The sequence below is a fragment of the Oncorhynchus mykiss genome, chromosome 2, assembly GCF_057628025.1.
Source record: "Oncorhynchus mykiss isolate SJ-2025 chromosome 2, ASM5762802v1, whole genome shotgun sequence".
In the NCBI taxonomy this organism is placed as follows: domain Eukaryota; kingdom Metazoa; phylum Chordata; class Actinopteri; order Salmoniformes; family Salmonidae; genus Oncorhynchus; species Oncorhynchus mykiss.
In genome coordinates, this window is record NC_143023.1 from 64,242,973 (window position 1) to 64,257,233 (window position 14,261).

Genomic DNA, 14,261 nt, shown 5'->3' on the forward strand with positions numbered 1-14,261 from the left:
CGCATCGCTTGCGGTCCGGGTTTTAGAAACATATGGAACATATCTTTCATATCAGCTTGAAATAATTGTTTGAAAAAAAAACATATTGTATAGGGTTAGGGTTCCCACACGGCCATATCTCCACCGTACAGCACTTGTTTACGGAAGACATCGGCATTATTAGTGTGCTCCGAACACCTCTGTGTGAGCCTAACTGGGGAGGAAGTGTAGTTCATCAACTGGAGGCACACATAGAGTTTGGATCTGTTCAAATCTGCTACAGGTGTATCTTTTTTTTATTTGAAAGATTCTTTCTCACTGATTTAAAAGATAAGGGCCATATGTTTCGAAAAACCGATCGCAAGCGATGATTGACGTTTCTAACATAGCATAGGAAAATTATAGTTCACATGGCCAACCGTGAGCGAAGCTAATCGCTGAAAGGGTTTTCGAGAACCACAGGAGACCTAATCACACACACATTGTTTCAACATGGGCTCTCTCACATTGTAATTACATTGTGTTTACTGCGTATTTCTCAGAACCATCATTTGTTTGTGTGTGTGTGTTGAAGGGGTTCGCTAGTTGGTGTTTGGTTGTTAATGTGTACATCAGAGTTGGTTCAGCATGTGTGCGTTTGTGTTTGTGCTTGTTTTTATGTAATTGTTTGGATTTGGAGGCTACTTTGTTAGCATTGTAATGTCATTTGGCAAGGAGAGTCACGCAGTCTAGCTCCAAATTACTGCAATTTGGAGCCACCATTTTTTTTAACTTACCCCCATGCAACAATGGCATTGCAGAACATTATTGGTTTGAAGTCGATGAATGTTTATACTACTTTCCCCCTCAAACTATTGTCCAAACCTGAAACCCACAAGACTCAGAGTAAATTGCAAAGAAAGCAGTTTTTCTCAAATGTGTTGAGGCTATATTTTATATTTCTATATTTTTTCTCTTTTTGTTTCCTTTCAGCTTTATCTGACAGCCATTCTAACTTTCTCCTGAATGGAAACTTTGTGGTGGCCATGTTCAAAAGGGAAATCACCTTCAAGGGAACCGTCATTGAGTACAGCGGCTCAGACACCAAAGAGGAGCGCATCAACTGCACCGAACGTGTTGAGGAGGAACTCATCCTACAGGCAAGGCTGACGTCTGTCTCTGTCTCTATCGCTCTTTGTTTCCGTCTTTCTCACATTCTGCTCCTTCTCTCTCTCCCTCTCCCCCTCTCCTTCCCCATCTCTCCTTCTATATTGTCAAAGATTTTTCTCATTGTTGCCCTAGGTTCTGTGTGTGGGGAACCTGTACAACCCAGACGTGCGCTACTCGTTCAACATCCCTATCGAGGAGCACAGGGAACAGTTTGTGTGGGACCCCTCGGGCTCCTGGCTGGAGTGCAGCCGCATGTGTCAGGGTAAGGTCATAGTCGTCCACCCAATTAGCCATGTGTCTTTGTAGCCCCTCTGCGCTGACCCGGTTGATCACATCCCAGTACATCAGGGTTCCCCAACAGAATAAATATTATGTTGTGCTATTGTTCCATTCATTTTTCACTTCCCCCCCTGCTGCTCCTCTGATAGACATTCTACATCCCGCCTCCCACCCAACGGACACTTACCCTGCCCCCACCCCCCAATGGACATTTATTATTGCTACAGTTGTAAATGTGTAAACACTGAGTGTACAAAACATTAAGAACACCTTCCTAAGGAGTTGCACCACCCTCTCCACTTCTGCCCTCAGAACAGACTCAATTTGTCGGGGCATGGACTCTACAAGGTGTCGAAAGCGTTCCACAGGGATGCTGGCCTATGTTGACTCCAATGCTTCCCACAGTTGTGTCAAGTTGGCTGGATGTCCTTTGGGTGGTGGACCATTCTTGAAACACGCAGAAACTGTTGAGCGTGAAAAACCCAGCAGTGTTGCAGTTCTTGACACAAACCAGTGCACCTGGTACCTACTACCATACCCCGTTCAAAGGCACCTAAATATTTTGCCTTGCCCATTCTCCCTGAATGGCACACATTCACAATCCATGTCTCTAATGCCTCAAGGCTTAAAAGTCCTTCTATGACTTGTCTCCTCCCCTTCATCTACACTGACTGAAGTGGCTTTAACAAGTGACATCAATAAGGGATCACAGCTTTCCCCTGGTCAGTCTGTGTCATGGAAAGAGCAGGTGTTCTTAATGTTTTGTACACTCAGTGTATATTATTATTGTCTCATTCACTTTATTATAAAACATTTTACCTACACTGTTGGATCTCGGCACATAAGAGTTTCACTGTACCCTGCGATTACATCTGCGACCTTGTGCATGTGACTAATAAACTCATCTAATCTAGGCGGCCTGCGGGCCAAAACCATTATTGATGTTCTTGGACATAAAAATCTGTGAAATAACCAGGAAATGAGCTCAATGTGATTTTAATTTAGGAAATCTGTTGCCAGGTAATCCCATGCATAAATAGAGAGGCACGTAATCGTATCCCATGTTATCGAGGTCTGAAATGATTCTGTTTTTTGACCAATACTAAATCTGTTTGGCATTCTTGTGGTCGATCTGCAGTGCAAAAATTATCTATAACTATGTTCCGGCCCCCCGACCATCCGCTCAAGGAAATATCAGACCACGGCTGAATCTAGGTGGACTCCTGCTGTACACCTTCCACCCCCTGAGCCTATAAGCAGGGGCTGATACTTCCTTTGCCTCAGAGCATACAGCATCATTAGCAGGATCCAGTTGAAACGGTTTGATCCCAGCCCGGCTAAGACCATTTGGTCTGGGACCCAATGACAGGAAGTTGATCAGAACATGTAAAGGAGGGGGAAATGCGTTCCTTGGCAGTCGATCCTTTAGTCAAATGGGATCTAATCCAAAGTTTACCTGTGTGTGCGTGTACCAGGGTTGTCCTATTTTATTTTTAAATACAACTTTTGCAAGCCAAAATGTCCAGTAGAAAACTAAATTGCATTACAAAATAATGCTTTTTATTAATTGATGGCAATACCACTAGATGGAAATACATTTGGCCATTATGCTTATCGGTCTAATTTGCATAATTTAGTGGAATTAAATTGGCCTGTGTGTATTTTTGTTAGTCGTCATGTATCTTATTCATCCAACCCAACTATCACACGCGTACAGCATTTGAGCCGGATTTCTCCTGCAGAGCCTCAGCTGGTTGCTGCTTTAGTAAAACGTGTTTTCGTCAGCCCATTCATTGAGCGACATGTTTTTTTTTAAGTGTTTTGACATTTCTCAGATGCTCTGATTCAGAGCGACGTACAGTAGTGAGTACATACATGTTCATATTTGTTTGTACGATTCTAAATCCAATCGCGTGTTTAAAAACGGTTTTTGGTGTACGATTCTAAATCCAACCGCGTGTTTAAAAACTGTTTTTGGTGTACGATTCTAAATCCAACCGCGTGTTTAAAAACTGTTTTTTGGTGTACGATTCTAAATCCAACCGCGTGTTTAAAAACTGTTTTTTGGTGTACGATTAAAAGCCTCTAACGTTACTAAAAGCCTCTACGTAACTAATTAAAGCGCACGTTCCTTTCACCATTCAAGTGAAGACGACAGGCACCACTTTACAATGTGAGCTGGAGGCAGGATGCATTTTGAAAACATACTTCATTGTTGGAAATCTGAATGTTTTATTTCATATTATGAGGCTTGCATCAAAGTAGATTTTAGGCAAAATCCTACCATGGAAACGTGTAGGCAATTATTTTATAAAGAATTCATAGGCGGTGCGTGAGTTTCAAGTTTGGGGAAGCTTACTTAATTTATCCTACCATTTTTACCATTCTTCGTGCCAGTTGTGATTTTCATATGTGCATTTTCTTGAAACACTGTGATCCATTGGTGGCTAAAGAAATGAGAGCATTGAGCTCGTAGCCTATAGGTCAATGCAGCAGTCGGCCTATAACTTCCATTGCTCTTTCACACAGAGGATTGGTGATTATCGAGGAGGAGATTGTTGGAAAGACTTACTGTGAGGAACTATAGTTTTAATATATCATTCACAATGGATGTTAAAACACTTTCCTACATTTCCGCGCTATGGTGCTCACTCAACATTTTCAGGAGAGAGAAACCAGACACATGCTCACGAGGCACTCCAAACAAAAGATCATAAAAAAAAAAAAGAAGACAAATCTTGGAAATTATGGTTATGAAATTAACTAAAATTAGTTTCTCACAAGTTTAGCAGGTTGTGAACTTTGCAAACAATGTTTCCACTCTGAGAATGAGAACGGTAATTTACTGTAATTAATACATGCATTAACAGAAATGTATGTAGCCAAATGATGCGGATTAACGCTACTTTTACTACTGGCGACTTTTATACAATGAAACAATGAATGACTGGGGAGAGACTCGCCTTTATCTTCACCAAACACCCCTCCTCTTCTTCTTGTCTCAACATTTGAAATGACACTCGACACATTATCTTCACACATATTTTAGATGCTTTTCACTGACAGACCCAACTCAATCATCAACTGAGCCTATTGCCTCGCCCACTACCCATATTTTGGGCTTCCCATATAGGCATAGGTCTACGAGCTTGTGATTTGAAACAGTCCACAGCTATTTTTTTTTGAAAGAAGCTAATGATCCTCGATTCCTCTGTGGCTTGTCAGTCATGCTTTCTGGTGAAGTCTTTTTTTTTTAAATGATTTCCTTTCTTTTTGTAAAGACAGGCGTAATGATATAATTTTGGGACATTTATTTACTTCTCTATTGGACTCACCACTATGCCATTTCTCTCCTGTTCTATTGGATTTCACATCAACTTTCTGTCATTGTCCAGAAGCCAAAGGCACAGTCCTAGTCATATTAACAACCCATCCTAGTTGTTGCATCTTTAGATCTCCCCTCTTTCTAAGTTTCTAACAGAGACCTTCGTCTCTGTCACATATGGAACCGCTATCAGGTGCGCTATTTATTTATTTAGAATGGTGTTTTATGACGTTTTATTGGCTACTTCCTTACATAATCTACATGTTCTGTTGAGATTAATTACCAAAATCTACATGTTTTGTTGAGATGAATTACCATAATCTACATGTGATTTCTGTCATTCTGAGCACCGTGGGTGGACAACCTAATGGGTTTATGCACCAAAATGCATATGGGTTCGGTCAATTTCTCAAATGGTAAATGAATATCTTTTTTTATCTGTGTGTGTGTGTGTGTGTGCATATAGGTGAGCGATGGCGCAAGGCAGCGTGTGTGAGGAAGAGTGACCACCTGGGGGTTTCTGACCAGCGCTGTGAGCCTCTACCCCGTCCCAACGCTGCCACTGAGCCATGTAACACTGACTGTGAACTCAGGTAGATACACACACACACACTCACAGTATATCTGTTAAACAGACACTAATCCATATAGCCTGTTGCAGGTGGCACATAGCAGGGAAGAGTGAGTGCTCTGCTAAGTGTGGCCCTGGCTACCGGACCCTGGACGTGCAGTGTATGAGGTACAGCTCGCTGAAGAGGCAGAGTGAGAGGGTGGAGGGGAGGGCCTGTTCTGACCTACCCAAACCACAGGCCAGAGAGGCCTGCCACGGCAACTGTCTGCTCAAGAGCTGGCAGTACAGCACCTGGTCCCAGGTCAGTGGAAACTACAGTCAAAGACACACATCATCTAAGTGAAAGATGATTATAATACTTGTTTTCACTACGTGATGATATTGCACATTGTCTTGATAAAAAGCCTCTTCATTTCTCATCTCCTCATGCAAGACAGATGTTACTTGACTTTTACTTCCGTGTTACTATAAGTGGACATGATATAGACTCGAGGTAAATGTGGGTATGTTATACGTTTGGTGCAGTACAAGTTGAATGGTGAGTCTCATGCTGATTCTAACGTGTTGTGACGTGGGCAGTGTTCGAAGACATGTGGTCGCGGGGCTCGTACCAGGGACTCCTACTGTATGAATAACCTGGGGAGGAGACTGGTGGACAGGGACTGTAGTGACTCCCTGAGACTGGTAACCGAGAGCTGCAACGACCAGGCCTGCCCTGGCTGGTCAGCCAGCGAGTGGAGCGAGGTACAGGACACACAAACACACATGCGCCTGCACACACATAAACACGTCTATAAACACACATTATGTAAACATTCCTACACACATAATAACACACACATAAATACTGTATATACACGCTTTATAAACTATATGCATATCAATGTAAACACACAGATTTGCTCTAACATGCACACACACACTTTGAGGATAACATTTCACACATTTCACACACAATCACCCTCCCCACTCACACACTCCCTTCATACGCACAAACAAGTTTAGACTTTATTCAACCTGATCTCATAGTTTTACTTCGGAATTTGCCGTAATTGGATGAACGTCGATCTTTGACCCGTTAATTCCACGTGGTTACAGGGTTAAAACAGAAACAACTCAGGGTGAAGCTTTGAGCCTCATCAAGTTTGAGCCAGTGCTGTGCATTTGTCTTTTTTTGTTTCGTTTTTGGACCGTTTCAAACGTTCAAAATCGGTGGCTCTTTGTTGTGACCAACTTGACTTTATTAACCTTTCTCCTACACCCCATCTTTCCCTCTGTGTCCCCTCCCAGTGCTTGGTGACGTGTGGGAAGGGGATGAGGCACAGGCAGGTGTCCTGTAGCATGGGGGTAGGAGAGGAGAAGCTGAGCGAACACTTCTGTGACCCGAATGCTAAGCCCCCGGCTGTCGGGAGCTGTGAACTGCCAGAGTGTGCCTCCTGGCAGGTCGGAGTCTGGGGACCGGTGAGTCCAGATGGATCTGTGTGTGTGTGTGTGTGTGTGTGTGTGTGTGTCTGACAGAATCTGATTATTGGTGTGTGTCTGTGTTTGAATCTTAGTGTTTGCATAGGAGTGCAATAGTTAATGTTGGAGTATGTGACATTATAGTGTGTGTTATTTATGTCTGGTTGTACATACAGTATATCCCCTTTTCCCAGTGTGTGTCGGTGGTGTTTGTCTGTGTGTCGGGTCAGATTTATTCCGACAGGATATGAGGGCAGAGTGAAAGTGCTAGGGAGGAAATGGCAGCTCAAGTCAGAGCACACCACTCCATAACTCACCAGGCTGTTAGGTTTCCCCACTGCCTTAGAAGGAGCCACACACACACACACACTCACACACACACCTTGTGAGTCTGCTAGTCCAATACTCTGTCTATACGCTAGAGGTCTTCAGGAGTCCAAGAAGTTGGACCCAAGGGCAATCAGACCTGGCCTGAGGTTAACTGGACCTAGACCAGACCCAATTGTACCCAAGTGACAAAATAATGTTTATCAGCCAAGTTGCTCTTCTGGTTAACGAGTCTTTATATGTTGGCTAAGCCTTCTATAACTCAATTAATTGACCTTATTAGCATAAAATAAATATGCTGTAGGCTATGCAGAGCTGTGGTTGGGTCCATTTTGATCCACTCAGCTGTAATTACATAGACCCCGGGACCTGATGACAATCAAACAGGAGCCAACCCTGACCCGAGGAAAAGTTAGAATTTCAGACCCGAACCCGATTGGGTTGTAAGTCGTGTCTCGGGTATGTCTGGTCCACTCAGACCCACTCAGACCTCTACTATATGCACACCCGGTCTGGAGATTTGAATTTTGAAAATATTGAATAAATAAATGAATGAGCAATTTAGTGAATGAAGGAATGTCTTTGACCATTCATTGACTCAACTGAACGAGTTGGCGGGCGGGATACTCAGCTACTTCTATTGACAGAGCTGGTATAGATCTGTCTGTTAATACCTATGTAATATAATCTACTGCCCAAATAAACGTATACTGCAGCACTTCCTCCACCAACTCAACTCAACACACACACACACACACACAGCGATCTGGGGTAGAAGATTGGCATCTGGGGAGGTAGTAGGCTTCAATTACACTGAGTTAGACTGGTCTTAGCTGGGCTAGACTCTGAGTTAAAACTGCGTCCATCCTTCCTTCCTTGAAGTAATCACAGATCTGCTAGCCAAGGTTTTACTGTCTGACCCTGTGTGTGTCTCTCCTGTGTGTTGTTGCAGTGTGCGGTGACGTGTGGCCATGGTTACCAGATGCGGGCTGTGAGGTGTGTGTCAGGGGCGTATGGTGACACGGTGGATGACAGGGAGTGTAACGCTGCATCCAGACCCAGGGACAGCCAGGACTGTGAGGTGGCACCGTGTCCCTGGGCCTCTCCTCAACACAGCACTGTCCGCCCTGACAGCTCTGGTCAGCTCTTCACACAGTGGAGATACGGCTCCTGGACCACGGTGAACACAGCACACACACAACCTTATATAGGCCCATACACACTCACCTATACAGTAGCACTCAGACTGGTACAGTAGTTTCTAGTATGCAGTACACACCCCTGCTTCACACACCCCTGCTTCACACACCCCTGCTTCACACACACCCCTGCTTCACACACACCCCTGCTTCACACACACCCCTGCTCCACACACACCCCTGCTTCACACACACACACCCCTGCTTCACACACACACACCCCTGCTTCACACACACACCCCTGCTTCACACACACACCCCTGCTTCACACACACACCCCTGCTTCACACACACACCCCTGCTTCACACACACACCCCTACTTCACACACACACCCCTACTTCACACACACACCCCTGCTTCACACACACACCCCTACTTCACACACTCCTGCTTCACACACACACCCCTGCTTCACACACACACCCCTGCTTCACACACACACCCCTGCTTCACACACACACCCCTGCTTCACACACACACCCCTGCTTCACACAGACACTCCTGCTTCACACAGACACTCCTGCTTCACACAGACACCCCTGCTTCACACACACACCCCTGCTTCACACACACACCCCTGCTTCACACACACACCCCTGCTTCACACACACACCCCTGCTTCTCACACACACACCCCTGCTTCACATACACACCCCTGCTTCACACATCCGCTCCCTCATCCTGATCTCAGCAGTTTGCCAGCCTTGTTTAGGCTTCTGTCTGTCTAATGCTTTGCATTGTTTTCCAGTGCAAATGAAAACCAGATCTAAACACCAGGCTTGGGTTTCAAACATGACTCTCAGACTATCAGTAATGTCTGACACAGAGGCGGTGAGCTCACATGTCTAAGAGGAGGCTAGCGCAAGTGTGGTCCCTCCGACAAAAAACACACGTACATTCCCCTCAGAAGTGAAACTTTTGATTGCTGTAGGTATTTACCGCTTGGTAATGTTCACTGTGTCCTCCTGTTGAGTTTGCTCGGGTGCAGCTAGAATATCACCAGGTGAAAACCTCATGGAGCAGTCTTTAATGAAGACGGAGAGATATATCAATTATTCACACATACAGTTTGTTAAAGATACAGAGTAAGTGGCTGAAGTGGTGTCTCAAACGTTTGTAGAAAAAAACTGTTGTTATATACCGGTATGAGTTTATATACTAAGCTACAGGACTGTTTCGCTAACACAGACTGGAATATATTCCGGGACCTAACTTGAGGAGTTTACCACATCATTCACCGAATCCATTAATAAGTACATTGACGCCGCACCGTACCTACAGTACATATCCCAACAAGAAGCCAGACAACATCCGCACGGAGCTAAAGGCTAGAGCTGCCACTTTCAAGGAGCGGGGCGCTAACCCGGACGCTTATAAGAAATTCCGCTACGCCTTTCGACGGACCGTGAAACAGGCAAAGCGTCAATACAGGACTAAGATCGAATCCTACTGCACCGGCTCTGACGCTCGTCCGATGTGGCGGGGCTTGCAAACTATCATGGATTACAAAGTGAAACCCAGCCACGGGCAACACTGAACCATGCGTGAGAACACCAGCTGTTTCGAACGACTGTGTGATCTCGCTCTCCATAGGCCAGACGGATGACCAGGATGCGTACTCAGAGCATGCGCTGACCAGCTGGCAAGTGTTTTCACGTACATTTTGCCCAAGAACACCAAGGTAACCTGTCTAAATTACTATCACCCCGTAGCACTCACATCTGTAGCCATGTAATACTTTGAAAGGCTGGTCATGGCTCACATCAACACCATCATCCCAGACACCCTGGACCCACTGCAATAACGCTTATTGTCCCAACAGATCTACAGATGGCCAAATCTCTATTGCACTCCACACTGCCCTTTTACCCACTTGGATAAAAGGAACACCTACATCTAATGTGAGAATGCTGTTCATTGACTACAGCTCAGCATTCAACACCATGGTGCTCTCCAAGCTCATCACTAAGCTAAGGACCCTGAACACTGAACACCTCCCTCTGCAACTGGATCCTGGACTGCCTGATGGGCCGCCCCCAGATGGTGAGGGTATGCAACAACACATCCGCCACGCTGACCCCCAACACGGGGGCCCTCATAGGTGCGTGCTTAGTCCCCTCCTGTACTCATTGTTCACCCACTACTCACCCTACACCATTATCAAGTTTGCTGACACGACAGTGGTAGACCTAAATCATCGACGAAGATGAGACAACCTATAGAGAGGAGGTTCAGAGACCTGGCAGTGTGATGCCCAGACAACAACCTTTCCCTCAACATCAGCAAGACAAAGGAGCTGATCGTGGACTACAGGAAACGGAGGGTCGAGCGCGTCCACATCTACATCGAAGGGGCTGTAGTGGAGGGGGTCTAGAGCTCCTTGGTGTTCACATCACTAAGGACCTATCATGGTCAGAACACACCAACACAGCCGTAAACAGGCCATGAAAAGTCCTCTTCCCCCTCAGGAGCCTGAAAAGATTTGGCATGGGTCCTCAGATCCTCGAAAAAAGTAATACAGCTGCACCATTGAGAGCATCTTGACTGGCTGCATCACCACTTGGTATGGCAACTGCTTGGCATCTGACTGCAAAGCGCTACAGAGTGTAATGCATTTTGCCCAGTACATCACTGGGGCCGAGCTTCCTGCCATCCAGGACCTCTATAATAGGCAGTGTCAGAGTAAGGCCCTAAATATTTACTCCAGCCACCCAAGTCATAGACTATTAACTCTGCTACCGCACGGTACGCAGTACTGATGAACCAGGTCTGGAACCAACAGGACCCTGAACAGCTTCTAACCCCAAGCCATAAGACTGCTAAATAGTTAGTTAATAAAATAGCTACACGGACTATCTGCATTGTCCCTTTTTGCATGAACTTTTTTTTGACTCATCACATACACTGCTGCGACTGTTTACAACCTGTCACTTTATAACTAGTTATATGTACCTTTACACCTGTTACCGCGTACTCCTGCACATCGACTCAGTACTGGTATCCCTTGTGTATAGACAGCCAAGTTATCTTTACTCATTATGTATCTATTATTACTTTTATTATGACCTGTTTAACTCTTCTATTATTTCTCTATTTTCTTTCTCTCGGCATTGTAAGGAAGGGCCCATAAGTAAGCATTTCACTGTTTGATTTGTACTATTAGATATAGAAGGGCGACCGTTTGACACAATGCTTTTACTATACGTCTGATCTTAAATGCTTGTTCCTCTGTGTGCCTGTCTCAGTGCTCTGTCTCCTGTGGGAAAGGGAAGCGTGCCCGTTACGTCAGCTGTCGGGACGCCCAGGGTGGAGTGGCAGACGAGTCCTACTGTGCCCAGCTGCTCCGGCCCCCAGAATCCTCAGCCTGCTTCAGCCCGTGTGGCCAGTGGCGCTCCTGGGAGTGGTCTCCTGTATGTTATAGTTGTCATTTTTCCAACTCTATTAGTATAAATATATGTCAACCTCTATTTTGTAGTGAAGTTTCCTTTACTACTGAAAGAATGCCTCACTTATGTCTGATGATTTGATCTGCTCTCTGCCCAGTGTTCAGTGATATGACCTTGTCTATTCTCTGCCCAGTGTTCAGAGATATGACCTTGTCTATTCTCTGCCCAGTGTTCAGTGACGTGTGGTGTGGGCCGGGCCACCAGGCAGGTGGTGTGCAGTAACTACCACCACCAGGTTGACGAGTCCTTCTGCGATCAGGACGAGAAGCCCAGCACAGAGCAGGAGTGTACAGGTGCCCCCTGCCCCTCCGTGTACCGCCAGAGGCCCAACGACCAGCCCTACAGCCCCCACGACCCCGCCAGCCACCCGGGACACAGCAGCTGGAACGTCCCCTCGGCAGACAACCAGTGGAGGACGGGGCCCTGGGGAGGAGTATGTACAGAACCGTAGGACCATGTCACCTGACCAGGACCAGGGAAGAGAATCATTCCTGGTCGGGTTACATGGTCAAGAAAACCCCCTGGCACTTCGATACCATCTCCATTCACTGCTCTGTCTCGCTTAATTGTCTAACTGCGTGCTGCTGTATCTCACATAGAGATCTCTTACTGAGACAGCAAGGATGTGATGTGTAACTGTAATTGGTTGCAGAAAATACCTGCTGCGTAGTTCAAGGCTATTCTATGTGTCACGTTGTACTTCTAAGCCCGATGCTTTCCATCTGTGTGTGGACCGAGTGTACTGTAACTCCAGTATACTGTAACTCCACAGTGTACTGTAACTCCAGTATACTGTAACTCCACAGTGTACTGTAACTCCACAGTGTACTGTAACTCCACAGTGTACTGTAACTCCACAGTGTACTGTAACTCCACAGTGTACTGTAACTCCACAGTGTACTGTAACTCCACAGTCTACTGTAACTCCACAGTCTACTGTCACTCCACAGTGTACTGTAACTCCACAGCTGGCTTTGGTTTACATTGCAGCTGGTCTGTACAAAGTTGTCTGTGTATGTTTCCCCTCGGTCTGTAACACACACTCTGTGCCCGTCCATAGTGCTCCAGTACGTGTGCGGGGGGCTTCCAGAGGAGGGTGGTGGTGTGTCAGGATGCGGAGGGTCGCAGCACCAGCCACTGTGACCAGAGGGTCAAACCTGCCGAGTCCAAGAACTGCGACTCAGGACCCTGCCCTCTGTGGAACTACGGTGTCTGGGGAGAGGTCAGTACACAGGCAGTACAAGGACTATGTGCATCCCTTTCCTGCAGTCTAATGACCTCGTGGCCTCATGGGTGGAATGTTATTAATATTTCATACTTAGTTTTTATTTATTTTTTACACTGACAATCCGGTGTTTCTATGTCAAACGGATTTGTTATATTTCAGTCTTCTGTGATGTATATAAATTGTAGTATTGTGATGCAAACTCAAAATATTATACATTCAACTCTATATCTGACATGGTCTTCTTTTTTGTAAGTCCATAGCCATGTGTGTGAGGTGTATACTTTTGTTTAAAAAAATATTTCTTTAAGACTTCCAAGAAACACTCTGTGTGACCCTGATTTAGCCCACTGCAGTAAAAGGTTATTAAGCAGATCTGCTTCTGTTAAGCGACGCTACAACAATACAGTCCACTTCTAAACTACACATACCCATTTCAGACTCCTGGGCGTGAGTCAAATAGTCTAAAGTCACTTCCTTTCCTCTGCACCTCTTCATCATCTAATCCTGTCCTGAAAGAAGATCTATTGACATACTGTACTTAGGAGCCTGCTGAATACTCAGTGACCCCTCCCTCATCTTACCTTGTGTCCTCTCAGTGTACCCAGACGTGTGGTGGAGGCAGGAGGACGCGCCAGGTGGTATGCCAACGGCCCAACGGTCAAAGACTCAGCGACCACAACTGTGACATCCTGGACAAGCCTCCTGACGTGGAGCAGTGTAACCTGGACCTGTGCCCGGGCAGCGCATCCTGGCACCGCCGACCATGGAAGCCGGTACGATAGTACTTCCTCTTCCCTAACTCCCCCTTGACTTCCTCCTTCACTGGGGCGCGTCACCGTGAGTAGACATGGGGGTGTACTTAAATTACAGCGAGTATACTTCTGGCCGTCCGCTAGCGACTAACAGCTAGAGGCTAGCGGCTAGCTTACTGTGTTTTAGGAGTTCTGTAGGAGAGTTAATGGAGCGCTAGCATCAGCGCTAGGCTACGTTAGCCCCAGCCCACCCACACTGGGCCCTGCAGTGGCATGGTGCTGATTAGAAACAAGGGAGAGGGAGAACACACACAGAATGCTACTCCACATTGGGAATCATCAGAAACACATGGTTCCCATTTGGAACTTAGGCTCCAAATAAAACTATAAATTAGAAGGACAATGTTGTCCAACAATGCCATATATTTGTAGAGGCGAATTAATAACTCAAGATATATTTATTTCATATGTGAAGCACATTTTTTGTTGTTGTGATTGCTGTCTCACCCTGTAACCGAAGTACACAAGTGTATATTTGTGTAT

The 14,261-nt window shown here is 45.8% G+C and overlaps 1 protein-coding gene across 1 annotated transcript in view; it reads left to right on the forward strand.

Moving 5' to 3' along the window:
- Nucleotides 1-14,261, forward strand: part of LOC110493669 (A disintegrin and metalloproteinase with thrombospondin motifs 20) — a 132,553-nt gene that overhangs the window by 72,436 nt on the left and 45,856 nt on the right. Inside the window, exons 17-27 of the mRNA XM_036952909.2 lie at nt 952-1,118; nt 1,261-1,390; nt 5,199-5,325; nt 5,394-5,604; nt 5,883-6,047; nt 6,594-6,764; nt 8,044-8,271; nt 11,538-11,702; nt 11,908-12,171; nt 12,799-12,960; nt 13,563-13,739. Of these exons, the coding sequence (XP_036808804.2) occupies nt 952-1,118; nt 1,261-1,390; nt 5,199-5,325; nt 5,394-5,604; nt 5,883-6,047; nt 6,594-6,764; nt 8,044-8,271; nt 11,538-11,702; nt 11,908-12,171; nt 12,799-12,960; nt 13,563-13,739 (1,967 nt within the window). The remainder of the gene's footprint in view (nt 1-951; nt 1,119-1,260; nt 1,391-5,198; nt 5,326-5,393; nt 5,605-5,882; nt 6,048-6,593; nt 6,765-8,043; nt 8,272-11,537; nt 11,703-11,907; nt 12,172-12,798; nt 12,961-13,562; nt 13,740-14,261) is intronic.